At 46.8% G+C, this 19,467-nt stretch overlaps 1 protein-coding gene across 3 annotated transcripts in view; it reads left to right on the forward strand.

Annotated features, from left to right (window-relative positions):
• The first annotated feature begins 8,624 nt into the window (after positions 1-8,624).
• Positions 8,625-19,467, forward strand: part of RELL1 (RELT like 1) — a 61,512-nt gene continuing 50,669 nt past the window's right edge. The window contains exons 1-2 of one of the 3 annotated variants that reach the window (XM_082728923.1): positions 8,625-8,875; positions 14,199-14,247. In XM_082728923.1, coding sequence (XP_082585049.1) covers positions 8,788-8,875; positions 14,199-14,247 — 137 coding nt within the window. In that variant the 5' untranslated portion in view covers positions 8,625-8,787. The remainder of the gene's footprint in view (positions 8,876-14,198; positions 14,248-19,467) is intronic. The other 2 variants (XM_082728925.1, XM_082728924.1) reach the window with 2 other exon arrangements.

Below are 19,467 nucleotides of genomic sequence, written 5' to 3' on the forward strand. Positions count from 1 at the left end.
GAACAAGCAGCGGGCAGTGGGGACGGAGTCAGAGAGGCCAAGAGACCAACCTTCTTCAACCTGAGTATGTGAGAAGTGAGTGAGCCTGGACCACAGAGGGGAGAAGCTGGATCCTGCCTGCATGGAAGGGAATTACCCAGAGGTAGACCATTAGGTTACATCAGGCTAAAGGCTTTAATGTGACCCCATGGGCAGCAAAGGGCTGGCTCCCGGAGGGGCGTCGAGCTGAGAGAGGAGCATCGGCTATAATCAGGCTTTTGGAGAGAGCACTCAGGCCGTGGGATGGTGAGCGGGAGGGCGGCCCAGGCTAGACCCAGACTCTGTTTCAGAGGCAACGGCATGACTCAGAACCACCAGGGAGACAGAAGGAATAGGAGCACCCTTAGAATCGTGCCTTTAGGGACTAGAGATTGTTGACATAGCTTGCCTCTCCAAAGTCAAACAGGAAGTTCCTCCAGCAAGAAAACTCTTGTGATTGCTTTGAAGCAGATGAAACCGGCTTACCCCAGTCCTCCATCTGAGAGGTAGCACATGTGCGTGTGTGCCTATATGAGCGGTGGGCAGGGGGATGGTGGGCAAAAGGAGGGAGAGAATCATCCCCAAGTGCACTCCCTGCTGGGCACACAGTCTGACTCTGGGCTCAATTCCAGGACCCTGAGGACATGACCTGAGCAGAAATCAGGAGTATGTTGCCCAACTGACTAAGCCACCCACATGTCCCAGTTCTTACTATTTTTTTTAATATGGCTGCTAGAAAATGTAAAGATACATGCGTGACTTGCATTATATTTCTAAGGAGAAATAACTGGTAGTTATTTCACATGATTAGAAATAACCACAGAGTTAACTCATATAACCCGTATAACTATATCTGGTTAAGCTATGCAACTCCTATGCAACATTCTGTAATCTTTGTAATGTCCTCCTATTCCTCTTTTTTCCTATTTTCTTTCTGATTCTCTATAGCTGGTTCAGGAAAACCTTTAACATCAAAGTGCACATGCTAATTTCCTGGGCATGATGGGGGAGGGGAGCTGTATGGGGCCTGGAGGTCCACATTGAGCCCAGGAGGGACTGAGAAGACTACCCCCCGTAGAGGGATAGAAGGACAGAGTTCTTAGCCTCCTGGCCAAACAGATCAACTTTTTGGCTGGGCCGAAAGGAAGGAAAAAGGAGCGTCTGTGTTACTGACCTGGATCTTGGCAACAGAATGGCCCATATGGGATTCTCAGAGTTCCAGAGAAATTGGCAGCATCTCCATGTCATGAAAGGGCCCTCCCATCCTGTGGTTCTCCTGTTCCCTCCATCCCACCGCCCTGATTCATGCACCTAATGCTCCACTGGCCCCTCAGGTTCTCTTTGCCCAACCAGCCTGCGCTGATAATGGGTTCAGGCAACCAGCTTGTTGCCTGAACCCATTATCCTTCAAAACTGCTAAATGACTTGAAAAGCCTCTCAGATGTCAGGCTCTTTTCTGGCAAAACCCTGAACCTGGATCCTTCTCCTAAGACGCCTTCTTAATTCCTACCCCTGGGCTGCCAGGCACAGCTACGGAGCATCATTGAATCGAGCAGATTGGCCCATGAAAAATTCCTGGGCTCCAGCTCCAGCTGTGTGTACCCTCAGCGATACGCAGCATCACTGGCACCAGTCCACTGGTCCCTCCAGCAACCATGCAAACCTTCATTGCTCTCAGAATCTCCAAGAATTCGCAAAAAGTGCCCCTCCTCCCAGTTAGTGTGTTTTGATGTTGTACAGTCTGGTGAGTTCTGTCCTTAGGGGAGGAGGATATAGCATTTCCAGGGCCGCAGGGGGCAGCATACCTGGGCCCAAGCCCTTCAACCCCGACCACACCCCTCTGCCCCAGGGCCCCATACTCCCTACTTTGGTTCTTCACGGTGGCAGCAGCTACCCCTCCTCCCCAGGGACAGGAAAGCAGCATTGATTCCTGGTTGACATGAGTCAGGCTTCTGTGGGTGAGAGGAAAAATCCTAAAGGAATGCTCAGAACATGACTGACATGGGACCCAGTCACACATGAGTGTGTAAATGTGTGTGAGCACTGGGGAGTGTACATGTGTACTTCCGTGTGTGTACACACTGTGGGCAGTGTGAGTTTATAGGAGGAAGCTCTCCTTGGCTTTTCCAAGACTTGACCAGGAAGCCAAACTCTCTTGCCTTCATTTTCTGGAATAAGTTAATAAACATTGCCCTTGTGCAGTACACAACCCAGATGCCTATACTGATGGCTCTGACCATGGTGTCCTCAAACGCTTACATCATTCCCTTCCCTTCCATTGTCAGAGCATGGCTTTGCCTCCATTCTATGTGAACCTCTTCAATTTTCTATTTCCTACCCACAAGTATATGCAGATCTATACTTTTTTCCCCCCATTTCCCTTCAATTTCAGGGCACAAGGTGTCTGCCTTTTTTTTAAGGCCAACAGCTCCTGTGCAATTGATCTCGTCAGGGGTCCTCTCTGGACCTTGTTTCATTAGCTATCTACCTCCCCTTTCTCATCTTCCTGTCTTTTTTCTGGTTGTCCCATAAAATCAACTCCATTTCACAAAAGCCTTCTCCCGACTCCCAAGGCCCCACTCCCCCTCCTTCTCTTTTCTCTCCCAGCCAAGCCTCTAGGACTATTTTTACTTCTTCGCCCACTGCACTCTGGCCTCCCCTCTACCATGTCTCTCCGTGTCCTTTCACGGAGCCCTCAGTAACCTCCATGGTGCCTGATTAGCTAGGTAACTTTCCAGTCCTTATTTTACTGGGCTATTCTGTGCGTTTGACACTGATGATCACTTTCCTCTTCAGGAAAATCTTGCCTCTTTTCACTTCTGCATAGAACTTATCAGCTAGTGTGAGGACCATGCCCAATGTCCCTACCTAGGAGGAACAGCCGCACCCAGTGGGGCAGCCCCGTGTTCTCCTGAGACGTGGGAAATTGATCCTTGGCCAAGCTGTGGAGGTCATGCTGAGCAGGGCTTGGGGTTGAGGACGCTATGGGAGGCCCCGGCCAAAATGCATGAGTAATAAGCAGCAGATGGCAGAGAGAGTCAGAGAGAGACAGGCAGATAGACAGAGACAGAGATAAAAACCAGAGAGAGCTAGAAGACAGACAGAGACAGAAAGAGACAAAGGAAGCATATGCTTGCTAAGAGGTAGATGTGAGGAGAACACGGCTGCCCCAGAGCTGGAGAAGGAGCCTCTCCTCCTACATTTATTACTTACTGCTCCCGGTTCTAATGTGCTTGAGGACTAGGGGCCTGATTCCACGAAAGTGTTCACCCTTATAATACATTTACTATTTATGGAGCGAGTGTTCAAGTGTCTGCTGATTGCAGTCAAAAGGAAGCTTGCCTAAGAACCCTGTACCCTGTAGAATGTGTCCTCAGAAACGTGTGTTGTGGGTTTTGTTGGGCCCAAACCACGAGGTTCGTCACTGTAATTCTCTCTGCTGTTTACAGAGTCACCATGTCCATGTCTATCCACCTGGTGTGGAGGCTGTACCAGCGAAGGACCCGAGTCACTTACACACCATGTTCAGAAGAACGTGTGCCCACAATACAAGACACAATGTGGTGGTCCAGAATGGAAGTATAGATTATGGACACCCTTGCTAGCCTAACGGTCAGATTCCTCTGACATCCACCGAGCCCAAGGGCAAAATTAGGACTTCTGTATTTGCAGCTCCTAATTTAAGATGAAGATGATCTCATTGAACAATGGAAATTCTTCTCAACGTCCCTAAAAAAATGTTTATTTTGGTGATAGAAGAATTTATTATAATTTATGACAATTCCTGGGCATTTGAAGTTCTCAGTTCTCTCTCTTTTTTTTTTTTTTAAAGATTTTATTTATTCAGTTCTTCTCTTCTTGACTGTTAGGCTCAGCTGTGAGCCACGGTTATTGCCAACCCATCCTCTGCCTCTTTCCCTCACACATACTCATCACTGTGCAGCCGACACCATGCAAATTCTCTCACTGTGCATTTTCTCACGCACTTCCCTCACGTCTCCATGAAGTCTTGGGACCTTCTTGTACCTTCTCTGTGGGGACTTGCTTGGAGCCTCCATTTGGAATCCTTTTGGTCTTCTTGGAAATCTTCTAGCCCAGTGGTTGTGAACCCGGGTGATTTTGTCCCCCAGAGAACATTTGGTAAATTTGGAGATACTTTTGGTTGTCATAATTTCAGGGACGGGGTGGGGGGGGGGTAGGGGGAGGTGGAAAGAGTGCTACTGGCATTTAGTTTGTAGTAGCAGAGAATGTTGCTCTACACCCTAGAGTGTGCAAAACAGACACCCAACACAGAATTATCTGGTCCATAATATTTTGATAAAATTTTTAAAAAGATTTTATTTATTTGACAGACACAGATCACAAGTAGGCAGAGAGGCAGGCAGAGAGAGAGGGGGAAGCAGGCTCCCTGCTGAGCAGAGAGGGGGCTCAATCCAGGACTCCTGACCTGAGCTGAAGGCAGAGGCTTTAACCCACTGAGCCACCCAGGCACCCCAATATTTGATAATTTTGAGAAACCCTTCATTCTAGCCTGACTCTGGCACCTTTCACCCTATCAGCTGATTTCTTTTTATGGTGCAGAATTGTAGGGTTGGATGGCAACTTTCAGAAACTATTCTATTACCCACCTGAAATTTATGGGTAAGAAGACTGACCAAAGAGAAGCTGCTGAAAGTCACAGAGCAAGTCACTGGCAGGACATCCCTCCCCCCAGCCACCCCTGGGGCTTTGACCATTTCCATTCTACTTCCATTGTACTATTGTTTCCTTCTTTCTAGGTGGGCTGAAGAGTTTCTTGAAGCAAGGTTAGGAGCTTTTACTAAATGTTCAGTGACTTTCCCCTCCAACCTCCTACCCTCAACCCAGTACTAGGAACATGGTATATACTTGCTATCAGATCAGAATAATAAGATTTTATAAAATAATATGACTTTATAAAATATCATTTTCCCCCTGCAAACAAATAGATATATTTAAAAAATTATCAGCCTTTCTCCTAGATATAACCTTCCAAAAGGAAACATGAGTATATCTAAATCACAGAAAGAAGAAATTCCACAGAGACTTTCTGCGGAAGTCTCTTCAACCCTAATTAAAATAAATACCAGCCAACCGAGTCTTACGCATTTAAATGATGGTGATGAAAATCACCACCTTAGCGGCACCGAGGAAAACAGGAAAGGTTTCTACTAAGGGGAATGATTAACTGAATTCTTACAGAGACACTGGAAACAAAACAAAACAAAACAAAACGAAAACCGACAAAAAACAGAAAGGACAGCGCATTGCCTAAATTTGTACATTGGATTCCTCTAACCTCTTATTTATAACCTCTCCCCATAAACATTCTCCTGAAGAAAAAGTACATGTAATTGTTGATCCAGAGTTCAAAAAGACTAGGTTAAGCATGCAAAGACAGAATAAGACTTCATATTGGAAAAGGAGAGCTGATTGGCTAGTATTTTGCATTTTGGAGGCAGAGCAGTACAAGTTCAAGTGCAGAAGTTCAAGTGCAGGCCTGTAGCGAGCTGATCTTGGATTTGAGTCCCAGCAACAGCATGGAGCAGCTGTGTGACTTGGGTAAATTCCTTAATTCCTCACATCCTGGACTTCTCAGCTTTGAAGGGAAGGGCAGTAACAATACCTCCGAAAATATCAGGTTGTGAGGATTTGATGTAGGAACACAGGAAAAGTGCTTCCCGCGGGATGGGGCTAAATCTAAGGGATGAATAAATGAGAGCTAGCGTTAACATCTATTTCTACCTTTTAATCTTTTAATTTTATTTCAGAAAAAAAAAAAAAAAAAGGAAGATCACTTAGTCCATGGTGTCAATTTTTATTTCCTCAGAAGAAATGTGACATCTGCTTGCTAATGTGAAAGAGAACTGCTATCACATTGAAGTCTTCACATTTAAACTCAAACAAACCATGGCTTTTTATTTATTTTTTTATTTTTTAAAAGATTTTATTTATCTATTTGACAGACAGAGATCACAAGTAGGCAGAGCAGCAGGCAGAGAGAGAGGAGGAAGCAGGCTCCCTGCCAAGCAGAGAGCCCGACGCCAGGATCGATCCCAGGACCCTGAGATCATGACCCGAGCTGAAGGCAGAGGCTTAACCCGCTGAGCCACCCAGGCGTCCCAAACAATGGCTTTTTAAAATTGTGCAAGCAAATCTATACTGGAAAATACCTGGAGAATAACTGAAGCTTGATTTGCTTTCCTTCTTTCCTCTCTCCCTTAATCCCTCCCTCCTTCCCTCCCCCCTGTAACTGGAATGTGCAAATGTGCATATATGGGGTTCTGGAACGGGAAGGTATCTATAGAGACCGTGTCAAGCAGTTAGGTGTTACAAATAAGTCTGAGAAGGGAAATTTCAGAGCCTTGGATTCCAACCCTGGTTCATACTATGTATGAGGTATCTGGCAAGTCACTTAACTGCCTCTCATCTCTAAAGTAAGGGGCTTGAGAGGTGGTTACTGAGATTTCATCCAGCTTTAATTACAGGGTTATATTTTTATTTCTGGAGAGCCATGAGCGACATCCAATTCAAATGTGTTGTTTAAAATGGCCCTGTCTTGGGGGTGCTGGTGGAGTGTGTGACTCTTGATTTTGAGGTTGTGGGTTTCAGCCTCATATTGGGTGTAGAGATTACCAAAAAAAAAAAAAAAAAAAAAGGATCCTGTCTTTTTACTAGTAAGTTGAACCTGTGAAACATTATTCATTTTTCAAACAATATTTTACATTTTGCATAGATATCCTGGTTCAAGCATTTTGCTGCATTCTTTTTTTTTTTTTAAGATTTATTATTTATTTGACAGATCACAAGTAGGCAGAGAGGCAGGCAGAGAGAGAGGAGGAAGCAGTCTCCCCTCTGAGCAGAGAGCCCAATGCAGAGCTCTATCCCAGGATCCTGGGATCACGACCTGAGCTGAAGGCAGAGGCTTTAACCCACTGAGCCACCCAGGCGCCCCATTTTGCTGCATTCTAAGTGCTAAAATTTGACTGGCGTTATGGGTGTTTGGCCTGGACCCAGGGCTCCATGCTTAGCAGGGCTCCACAATTGCTTCAATGTTCTGCTCTTGCCATCTCGAAATTCTTAATGATTTTTGAACCAAGGGTCCTGCATTTTCATTTGACACTAGGCTCTGCATATTATCATAGCTTGTTCTGGCTACAACTTACAGTTTACAGTTAATTTACAGTTAGTTTACAGTTTAATTTCTAGGCCTAGGACTCTCTCCCTTTTTAAGTTAAAAACCCACATGGACCTTTTTCCTCTGCAGCCATTCTGTTTGAGGGTGGGATAAAACTGCTTCACCTGCCAGAATGCAGGGTGTGTCCACAACTGTGCCCAGGACACACAGCGCCTGGCCTTGGCTTTCAAGGGTAGGGGCTCCCAACCCTCAGCCCCAGCTCTCTGTAGTGGCCCAAGCTTCTGTCCTGGGGATTCCCACATCAGTGCAAGTGTTTGTTTAGAGTCCATGTTTGAGGACTTTTCAAAAGAAAATTGGAAGGTGACAGTCAAACCATGCAAGAGTCCCATTCTGTGAAAGAGCCCGGTACCTCACCCTCCTGGCCATGCCTGTCATCTTGAGTGTTACTGAAGGCCTTAACCAGCTGGCTTCAGGGGTCTCTCCAGTGCAGTAAAGAGGGAACTACTCAGAAAGGCTCTTTTCTAATCAATGCACGTGATGATTCAACTTCAAAGCCAATTCTGACTCTCCGTGTGTGCTGTCATGGAGCAGGGCGCTGAGGGCACAGCAGTGAGCAAACACCATGAAGACGAGTTAATTTCCATTTTATGACAGTGTCCCGTGGGTCTACTCAAAGGCCGGTGGAATGGGAACACTACACACCTCACAGAGCTGGCCTGAGACGAGGTACTTAAAGAGTTATTTTGTTAAAGTATTTGCACATTGCAGCCTGGGCACACGATTTTAAAAAGAAAGCAATTTGTTCCTGCAGGTATGCATAGATTTATTCCCCAAAGGGAGCAGCTTAGAGCAAAGCGGAGATAGGAAGAAATTTAAATGATTTGCCTTTTCCTCTCAATTTTCAAACAGTGAAACTTCGCGGACAGCGGGGCGCCCCTCTCTGGACTAGCCACGGAAGGGAACGCCAGCTGAAGAGAAATGCCAACAAAGAATTAAGATCGTGCCCACTCCGATGGTGGTCAAGTCAGGCCGTCTAGAGTTTCCTGTCCCGCTCTCCCTCTTCCTCCTCTTCCGCCCGCCTGCTCTCAGCGAAGGGCAGAGGAACCGCCAACTCCCTGCCCCCTCTCCTGGCTCCCGCGCAATCCCCGCGTCTGCGCTGAAACCCGACTCTGAAACGAAGCGGGCGCGGCGAGAAGAGGCGGGACCAGGCAGAAGTGGGCGGGACCGGGGAGGCCGGAGGGAGGCGTGGTCGGACCTCGATGGGCGGGACAGGATGGGCGGAGTCTAGGCCTAATCCGAGCGGCCCAGGCGCGGTGGAATTTAGAAAGGAAGCGGGTGCCGCGGGGCGAGGCGGGGCCAGGCTGCGATGGGCGGGGACGAGGGCGGGGCCACACGTGGAGTTCGGCCGAGGACAGGCGGAGCCCTGGGTTTGGCGGGGAGAGGCGGGGCCAGCCAGGTGGGTGGGGCCGGAGAGGAGAGTCCTTTACGGGGCGGGGTTCACCGCGCGCGGGGGCCGAGCCCTGCTACTCGGTCGGTCGCCGGCTCTGCAGTTGCACTGCCTGCAGGATCCCGGGACGCGGCGCCCCGGGGGTGGAGGGCGAAGGAACGCGGCGATGGCCCCAGGAGAACTCTCGGGGTCCGCGGTCCTGGCCACCGCCGTCTTCGTGGGATGCACTGTGAGTTCGCCGCTAGTGGCCCCGGGTGAGTGTCCCATCGGGGCCTGGGCGCTGGGGAGGAAACGGGGGTCCGGACCGCAGCCCCGCTGGGCCCTGAGCTGCCCTCGCGCTGGCACAGCCGCGGGATCCCGACGCTGAACATCTGGCTGTTGGAGAGTGGCCCGGGCCGGGTGCGGCGCGGGGCGACCGCTCCCGTCCCTCTCTTCCCGCTTGCCCGGGACCCACCTTCCCGCTCCTCTGAGGACCTGTTACCCCTAGCCCGCCCCTCCGAGCTGTCGGGGGTGTAGGGACCGGGCCTGGCTTGGCTTCCTCCGGTTGCGCTTCCTGCCCGGCTGAGCACTTTGGAGCCCCGCGGACCCCTTGCCGCGCTTGTCCTCAAAGGCCCCGCGAGCGGAAGATCGACACCAGCGACCGGGTGCTCTGTCGTAGCTCCCCCCTCCTTTGTTTTATATTTTAAGACCTTGGGGAGTTCCGTTTCTTTCCTTTCCAAGTTTTCATTAATTTCAGTGGTTGATGAATTCTTGTAACAGGTTGGGGGCTTTCCGATGTCTTCCCCACATATCCTGGATAAATCAGGCTTGGAAAAAGGGAAGGCGCGTTTGTAAACGTACATTTTTTTTCTTCTTTGAGTCAATTCCTGTCACCACAAAGGAACCTTCTGTGGTCAGAGCAGGAAGCCACCAGCAGAGACCATAAAGTGTTGTCTTCAATGACGACTTCGGAGCAGGAGTTTTAATTGATATCTGAGAGGAGGTGTAACTTTTATAGAAGTCCAGTCTTACACTCTTGTTTTTGTGGCTGTAGACCCCAGGGATTCCTTGCCACCGGTTTCCCTCTTAATTGCCACTTGACAGCACTAGTTAAAAAATAATAATAAACGCATACCTTCTTGGCCAATTGGGGTTACCACAGCTTGGAATCTTACGTCAGCAAGCTCTTCCAAGTCTTCACGTCCAAATAATAAGCATCTGGAAGCGTTCCAACCGTGACTATCTCCTCCATAAAAACACATACACTGCTCTTTACTCCCGAGAAGATTCCAATCGCTTATAGTCTTAAAACTGGCTTATCACTTTGGTCTTCACTTTTTCATAGAAAACAGGACATGTTAGGAAGGCAACAGGATGGAGACTATGTCTCTTGAGCCTTTATTAGCAGACCCATATTTCCTTCAGTCATCCCTCCTGGGGAAATGGAGGCTAGTGACATGTATTATTGGTTGGGAGATTTTGGTCCCCCCCCCCCCCCCCCCCCCCGTGTGTCATTGCTGAGACAAGTAGGTACGTCTTCAGGTTCAAATTGGACTCGGGGTTGTAGACAGTACTGAGTTGCCCCAGAATTTGAATAGCTTAACCTGGGAGTAAAATTGTTAGGAAAAAATAAAATCAGCATTGGATGCAGGTAATCAGCTATCAGCGAGGGATGGCCATTCCTGGGGTAGGTTTGTGTTTCGGTGGATCTCTGAGCGATGTTCTGCCCTCAAGTCTGGAGTGTGACGAAAAAAGTTCCCACTGAATTGCAGAGCAGTGTTTTTTGATGAAAGTTTACCACTGAAGAAGAACTAAGTATCTAAAAAGAGTACTGAGTACAAAGGTGCCCGTGGGACTTGAGGCTTGTATGAAGAAAAGATGTCCTGACCAGCTAACATCTGGTCCTCTTGGAATCTCTGACGGTATTAATGTTTATAGGGAATGTTTTAGGAAAGCAGGGAGAAGGAGATAGGCAGCAGTGTTGAGTACTCGGCTGAGTCGGGCGATTCACATGCTTTCCGTACACTTACTTCTCAGAGCCCTGTGATGTTCGTACTTATCAGGAGGCAACTGAGGCCCACAGCAGTCAAATAATTGGCCCAGTCACACAGCCCATGTATCAGTCCTTCAGTCAGAGAAGCAGAACCAGTAGGAGGTGTGTGTGTTTATCTTTATACGTATCTTCGATAGCCTAGCCTGCCTAATTCCAAAGTTCATTCTCTACCGTACCCCACGTCTCCCCAGAGAGAAAATAGAACGGAAATCAACCTCAGCAGTCTTGTTGAGATTCTAAGATAGGGACCGTCGGACATCCTAAAATTGTAAGCGTGTGGTTAGCAGAAGCTGGGCAGCAGAGAAAAGGACAGATAACTTCACAGTGGGTAGTGACAATGTCTCTTTCTCTTCCTGCTTACGAGAAGAATCTCATTAAATTTCTGTCTCTCAGAAGCAGTATTCGAAACTGTATGCCACAGGCACCAGAAGGGATGGTTTTCCACATCTTGGCTTGTTTATGCCCTTAAGGTCTCTGGTTACTCAATCCTTGGGCTTATTAGTTTCTCTTACTAGGCAATGGGCATGGCCTTCTGGAAAGGAGTGGGTGGAAAACGTTCCGGGGCTGGTGAAGAGAGAAGGGCGCTCTCCTAGAGCATTGTGGGCTTTCATCCAGCCTCCTGACTCCTCGTCTGATGCTAACGATAAGCTTTATTAAATTCTGGGTTCTCCTTTGGCGAGGTAGCACCCAAGCTGTGTGGTCACATAATAAACATAGCCAGTGGTTGGAATGTTTTGAGCTTAGGCGTCCATACCCAAATCTAATTTAAAGAGGAAATGAAAACTTTGAGAAGTGCCTGTCATTCTCTGCTCCCACTTTTGCCCTCCTAAAAGAAATTAATCAAACAGATGATTTGGGAGTTTCAGTAGTTGCATTCAAAGGAGATAGGCCAAAGCCTCAGGCAATAGAAACAAAAATTTCATTGTTACTTTTAAAAGAATTTGGCTCTGATGCTGAAGTTTACTTACATGTTAAGACAAAAGAGAAATTATTTAAAACTGACAAAAAATGATTTAAACTGTCAGTGGTTGAAACTACTATGTTGAGTGGTTTCTAATTATTTTAGAGCCCTACAGTAACTGGTAAAGATTGGGTGGGCTCCTGATAGCAGGTAGAATAAGGAGTCTGGTGTGCCAACAAGGACTAAAATTAGAATCTGGAGTTGGTTCATTGTAGACGTTTCACTCTTTCTGGAGGAAGGACTACTGTGTTTGTCATACCTATCTTGGGGCAGGCTCTAGTCCAAGTGCTCAGATCATTTAATTCTTCAGCACCCTGTCAGCTGTGTGGTTTTATTCCTGTATTTATAAATGAGAAAATCGGGTATCCGAGAAGTTAACTTGAAAGAGTCACGCAAACTTTCAAGTTGGATTTTGACCTTGAGTCAGGTCTGTTCACTTCTGAAGCCTATTTTTATTATTAGTAAGTCATTTTGGTTTTCTTGCTAGTGAGAAATGTCTCTTTCTATGAAGATACTTATAAAGAAGCACCAACAAATAGGCTAATGGCACGATATAGTGGAAAGAGCCTCACGTTCTAAGACAGCCCTGGCCTGGAAGTCAGGGAGAGCCCCTGCCACGTCGGGGAGTGTGACTATCTATGACTCTATTTTCCCGACTGTAAAATGGGTGTGTGCCAGCTCCTGTCGTTGTCCGCCTTACCGACTGTCAGTGAGCATCAAATGAGCTGCTGTCTCTGAAAGGTCTTTGCAAATGGCAAAGTGGCATATCTCTTATCCTTTGTACCGTTTCTTTCTGGATTTCTTCCCCATGGTGTCCAGTAGGCTGGACTTAAAATGTCAGTTGAATTGTCCAATAAATGTAGACCACACGTCCTATAAGGTTGTCATTCTGGAGGTGGCGGTGGCTTTCCAAAGATGGGTTCAGTGTACATTTATAAAAGCCCAGAGTGACACCTCAGATTCATGAATTTGTTGCCATTGACTGGGAGTTATGCAGACAGGACTTCTTTTTCTATTTCTCTTCGGTTAAAATACACTACTCTTGGCCCTTTTGGAAAATTCTCCCCAAGATTTAAATATTTAAAGGGGAGAGACAGTCACCCTTTGATCTTGTGACTCCTTTTAGTTTTTGTCTCTCTCTCTCTCTCTCTCTCTTTTTTTTGGCTTGGATAGGATCATGATGCAAATATAATTTTATATCCAGTGTTTTCCTTCCATCCTTCCTTCCTTCTTTCTTTCCTCTCTTTCTTTATTTTTAAGATTGGGGTGCCTGGGTGGCTCAGTGGGTTAAAGCCTCTGCCTTCAGCTCAGGTCATGATCTCAGGGTCCTGGGATCAAGCCCCTCATCGGACTCTCTGCTCAGTGGGGGGCCTGCTTCCTCCTCTCTCTCTGCCTGCCCCTCTGCCTACTTGTGATCTCTGTCAAATAAATAAATAAAATTTTTAAAAAATGTTTTTATTCATTTATTTGAGAGAGAGAGCACAAGCAGGAAGAACAGCAGAGGGAGAAAGAGAAGCAGACTCCTGCTGAGCAGGGAGCCCTACATCATGGGGCTCCGTCCCAGGACCTGAGATCATGACCTGAGCTGAAGGCAGATGCTTAACCCCCTGAACCCCCCAGGTGCCCCATCCGGTGTTTCTCATTTAATATTATACATGATGTCTCTCCAATTCCCTGCCTGCTCAAAAAATGGCTGTATAATATTTTATTATATGGATTCCCTGATTTTTGCCTTGTTGTGATTCTGTTTTAGATTTCACTTGTTCCTAATTATTTTTAATTGAATTTGAATTTTCAAATGAATTAGTATTTTTTTTGAAATTAAAAAAAAATTATTTATTTATTTGAGAGAGAGGGTCAAAGAGCATGAGTGGGGAGGGGCAGAGGCAGAAGCACACTTCCTGTTGAGCAGGGAGTCTGCATCATGTGGGCCTCCATCCCAGGATCCTGAGATCACCACCTGAGCTAAAGGCAGACACTTAAGTGACTGAGCCACCCAGGTGCCCCTCGAAGGAATTGTTTCAGTGAATGTCTATGTGTAAAGCTTCGTCTAGATATTGATGACGTCCATGGAAAATGAGTTCTTGGAAAGACAATGTTGGGGTCAAAGGTGTTCATGTTTTAGAGGCCATTGATGACACCTTTATTGGTGGTCTGAAGGTTGTCCCAGTTTACTTGTCACAGCAGTGGTTGAAGGACTCAGTTTTCACACTGCTGGCATTTTCTCAGAAAAACCCATTTGCTAATTTGTAAGGCCCATCATTGTACCTTGATTGTTTCTGTCTGTCTGTCTTTGATTGCTGGGAGGTTGACTATGTTTTCTAGTATTTGAGCCATGTGCACATGCCTGTAATCCTTTTTGGATGATTTTGAAGTCTGAAAAGCTCTGAAGCCCTGAAGTTTTTTGAGACTTTTTTGCATACCCCATTGGTGATAAAACCTAACCTGAACTGGTATGAGATTCAATAGTATGTATTTATTTCACTTAGTTTGAATATTGCTAAATTTTGCCACAGTAATCTCAGCAAATTTGATTTTGGAGTGTTACATAATGTGTGCTGAATGCATTGCATTACCTTTCTAGAATCACGAAAGTCTGAATTTCGAGGCACATCTGACCTCCAGGCTTCCAGGTAAAGGATTTTGGTCCTGCATTTCCTCTTCTATGACTCATTTGTTCTTGTCTGTGGGCAGCCAAATGTACAACTGCTTAAAATAGTAAAATATCCTATGGAGAAAAGTAACTCCTCAAATGAGTGCTACCTCATGAAAAGAAGCACTATTTTGGTATCCTAGTGTGGAATCTGCTAAAATACAGAAACCTGGGCAAAGCTGAGGTTTTGTGTCTTCTCGGTGGCTCTGGGAATAGATGCCCACGATAATGGCAACTTTATGGAGAAGCAGGCTACGTTTCCCTTCTGCTCTCTTCTGCCAGTTACTGACATGGCTGTCTTTGTAAGGGAGGAAAAAACCCAGAATCTGCCCAAGGACTTTTTGGGGAGGGAGGGATGGATAGAGGGTGGCAGATAACCCAGGCAAACTGAGTTTCTGGGCCAGTCCTCTCTCCTTGAGAATCCTTTTGCCAAATTCTTTGGAATTCAGGGCAGCTGGTTTTCTATTCCGGCTTCGCCATCCCCCAAGGCCCCCACCTTCTTGTCTTTGCTCATCCCAGTATTATTATTATTATTATTATTATTTTTCAAGATTGTATTTATTTGAGGGAGACAGAGATAGGGAGAGATAGGAAGGGAGAGCGCAAGCTGGGAAGAGAGGGAGAAGCAGGCTCCCCACTGAGCTGGGAGCCAGACCTCAGATCATGACCCCAGCGGAAAGCAGGTGCTTAACCCACTGAGCCACCGGGTCCTCCTGCTGGTCCCAGTGTTCTAAACAGCTGCAGCTTTACGACTCTCCCCTCCCGTCATTCTGTTTGCATGCTCCTGTGTATATGCATTTTGACCGCTAAATACAATGCCATGTTACCGAGGGAAAAAATTATTTGAGTCACTTTCCTCATCTGTATTAGGGAGAAAATATGGTGGAGTTGCCTCATGGAGTTGTGATGACAATTACATGAGCGGAAACACGAGAGTTCATGGCACAGTGTTTGGCACACAGTAAGTGCCAAGAAAGTATATTATGTTTCTTTTGTCCTGAGTCAGATAGGAACCCACCACCATGACAGGTGAGACAAAGTTCCTAACCGCTCCAGCATTTTCCTTTCAGGTCCTCTGCGATTGCCCGAGGCATCCCCTATCTTTTCCAGAGCCTGGCTTAAGCTCATTGTGTAACAGCAGGGGTGGGGATTGAGGAAGCCATGTTGGGCAACACCAGAGCAGGGAGGAATTTTAGGGACCCGTGGGCTTGGCAGGGAGGTCACTTGGGATGCGGGGGATATGTGGGGTGAACCATTAGCTACCAAAATTAGGCAAGGAAGGAGAGAAAGGCAAAAGGAAGAAACCATTGCCTTTATCTGGGTAGAATCTGACACTTTGTTCTGGAAGAGTTCTGGAAGGTTCATCAGTTATCTGGGTATCTCGAGCCAGTTGATCTGAAAGTATAAGCACGAAATTTTGACTTGCATTTGATGTGATCATCCTCCTGACATACTCTGATTCGGGGTTGGACTCATCATTGCTCCTCTTCTCATCGCTTACTACTGAATGTCATCTTGAAGTAGAATCTTGTGATGAATGTGGTTTAATAAGAAATAGATTTTAGTCTTTGCCCTCCGTTCCTGGCACAAAGCTCCTCAAAACCCAAAGCTCCTCAAACCCCAAGAAGTCTCCAAGTGGTAGGGGAGTCTTTTGTCATTCATGAGGAGCCCCCGGGGAGCGAATGTTCTGGACTCAGGGTGGTACCCTAGGTAGCCACAGGATGGGCCTGGTCCTCTGAAAGGCCCTGTGATTAGAGGACTGGAACTTGCAGCCTCCCCCACTCACCTCTGGGAGTGGGAAGAGTTAGCACAGAGAGTGTCTGATTAAGTGCTTTAAAAAAGCTTTTGAACAACAAGGCTTGAGGAGCTTCTGTGTTGGGGAACGCCTGGAGGAGTTGGAGAGTAGTAGCGCATCTGGAAAGCCTGGGCCTTCCCCATCCTTTCCCCACAGCTTACCATATATGTCTCTCCTAGCTGGCTGTTCCAGAGTTAGATCTTTTCTCATAAACCGGTGATCCAGTAAGGCAAATGTTTCTCTCAGTGTTGTGAGCTGCTATTTAAGCAAATTAGTTGCCCCCAAGTAGGGGCTTGTTGTGGGAACCTCTGATTTATAACCTTGTGGGTCAGAGGCACAAGACCACGGCCTGGACATGGACCTGGCATCCGAGGTGGGGGAGGGGCAGTCTTGTAGGACTGAGTCCTTAACCTGTGGCACTGATGATCTCTCCAGGTAAATAGCCTCAGCATAAAATTATTGCTTGGTGGTACTGGGAAGAACACGTATTGGAATGAGGAGGTAGAATTCTGTACCATTAGGACTAGAAGGGACCTTGACCATCTCCTCATAACTTATTGAGGACCCTGTGGGCCTAGCCAAGACTTAAGGGAGCTCCTTTACTCAGTCTAGGACTCTTCCCATTGCCTTAAAGCTGGCTCCCCACTGAAGTGGCCCCACTTCTGCTGCTTCTGACAAGTCTCCTTGGGCCACATTTGTGCCCTTGGTCCTGCTGCCCATTTCTCAGCTCTCTGGAGCTGGCTGAGTAGGACTTGAGACGCATGACTTTGGCTAACTGACTTACAGAGCAACTGTGGTGTTTTTAGCCATAAAACCCTCGTTAGAGCAGAGGGGATTTTGGTCGTCATCTTGTAATTAACTGCCTCTCTTTGCAGGTGGGGAAACGGAGCCCTGAGGAGTTCAGTGGCCCGTGGGAGTCAGCAACAGCATTAGCCTGTAGATAGAGGAACAGGCCATTAGGTTTGGTGAGGGGAGGGCCTGTGCATGTGTCTTGGGCACTGTCCGCGGCTAAGATCCAAGTCCAGGACCTAGAGCAGAGCAGATGCTTAAATTCTGGAAGGAAGCAAGCCAGAATAGGAATCCAGGTGTCTGTCTCAGCTCTTTGTTTACAATAAAGTGAAGGATTAGGCTTTCCAATATTCACCCACGAATGTTAGCCAGAGTCTCCTCTCTCTGTCCCTTCTTGAATTAATAAGAGGCTGTTTTGTCTGCCAGCTTCTATGGGCCATATTGTTCCCAAAGCCTGAGGTGGAAAAATCTGGTCATTGAGAAAAAAAAAAAGAATGACAATAGAAGGAAGAAAGTACCGCTTCCTCGGGTCAGTGCGGTAGGACATTGATATGTTTGGAAGTGTCGGTGAAAAATTTCAAAGCAAAAGTTTTCCAAACCCAAATCCATTCATGAAACTCTTTTCAAAGGTGAACTAAATTCAACGGTGTTTCACCAAAGGCGTCTATTAATGCGAGTCTATCATGTTCCATAATACTTTCTGTCTTTCTTTTATACCTTTGTTTCACGGGTGATATATTTATTAATTCAGCAGATGTTAGTAGAGGGCCTTACCGTGCACAAGGCGTGGGGGATGAAGCAGTGTGAACAATACAGACTCGGGCCGTGCCTTCGCAGAGCTAGCAGCATCTCCAGAAAACAGTAGAGCAAGCGGTAATGGTCAAGTGTCTTTAGTCTGCATGGCACGTGGATACCCCAGTCCCTAACCTGGAGCTGGGGGTGGGGTGAGAGGCCAGTACAGGTGTGAGCAAGACTTTGGGAAGGAAATGACGTTCCAGCTGATACTGGTAGAAACGTTGGCATTAGCGAGGTGGAGAGAACGGAGGGGGTGGTGTTAGAGAGGAGGTGAGGGGTCTGTCTGCTCATAACACAGATGGGTCCCTGGGCCCCAGAGGGTGAGTCAGTGGAGGTGGGGGGGGACTGGAGGATTTGCTGTCCTCACCTGTCTCGCAGGTGATGCTGCCTGGGTATCGTACCTGAGTGGGGAGGGGGACGGGGGATGGGGAAGAATTAGGGGCTGTGTTCCTCTTAACCGGGAAACCCCTCCCCTCTTGGTGCGCGGTCCACATCCTGTTTTCCCCCCATCCTCCAAGCTGAGAGCAAGGGTAGCCCTCCCAAGAAGCCTTCCTGCGCGTTCCCTGGGATTCTAGCTCCTGGGAATGGACACGTGGAGTCCGTGAAGGCCTGTTGCATCCATTCTGTCTTATTAAACATTGCATCCATTCTGTTGCATCCATTCTGTCTTATTAAACATTAAATGCTGGGCAGTTCTCACTGTGTTGGTCTGACCTGTGCTCCTTGAGGCAGCAGAACGTAGAAGACACGCTCGTCACGTGTCACGAAGACACGGTTTCGTCAGATTCTTGCAAAGCTATCTGAGGAGCAGGTGGCTGTTGCCTCTGTCTCACAGAGATGAGGAAACAGATTTACCCAGGAATCACCAAGTTCAAGAGAAGTGAAATGTCTCACTCACGTCACTGAGGAGGGGAAACCGCAGCTAGATGGATGTTCCTTGTTCTCAAATGTTCTCTATTATTATTACCATGTGAAAGTGTATGGACTATGTGCGTGGCACCACAGGTAAAAGGAAGAGTTATATTTAATTTTTGTTCTTCCTTTTTTTTTCTTTTTTCCACCATAGGTCCATCGACTTAAAGAGGAAACAGAGGCATCAGAAATTGAGTGTAGATTTTGCTTTTTAGTGGAAAATGGGCCGTTTTCCAAGGAATCCTTTAGGAATCATCCTTTTACTTTTACAGTAAATCTTTGAATGGAATAATTTGATTTACATATTATTAGGTTTACAAATGAATTTTTAAGTTTTGGCATGAGGGGGCTGTTAAGGAAAAATGGACCTCAGTTTCCTAAAAAGACACAAATTAGACAGTTAAACCATTACCTTCTTTTGTTAAACATTTTTTAAAAAAGATATTATTCATTTATTTGACACAGAGATGGAGAGAGAGAGAGCACAAGCAGGCAGACTGCCAGGCGGAGGGAGAGAGAGAAGCAGACTCCCCACTGAACAAGGAGCTCGACTTGGGAGTCGATCCCAGGACCCTGGGATCATGACCTGAGCTGAACACAGATGCTTAACTGACTGAACCACCCAGGCTTCCCAAGCCGTTACCTTCTTAACAGGCCAGATAAGTCTAGCTGAGTGGTTGAAGATTTATAAAGAACCTATACATAAAATACCATGTGATCTGTAGAGTTAAAAAAACAAACAAACAAAAAATCCTTTTCAATATCAGCAACATGCCTTCCTCCCCCGTGCATATATACAGACATAACGTGGTTCTGTGAGATTCCTGTAAGGGGTGGAAGCTTGAAGAATTCACTGGGCTTTCTGTCTCATGATTAAACTTGGGAACACTCGTTCTCAAATAGTCTAAA

This window comes from Mustela nivalis (genome assembly GCF_964662115.1).
Source record: "Mustela nivalis genome assembly, chromosome: 4".
NCBI lineage: Eukaryota > Metazoa > Chordata > Mammalia > Carnivora > Mustelidae > Mustela > Mustela nivalis.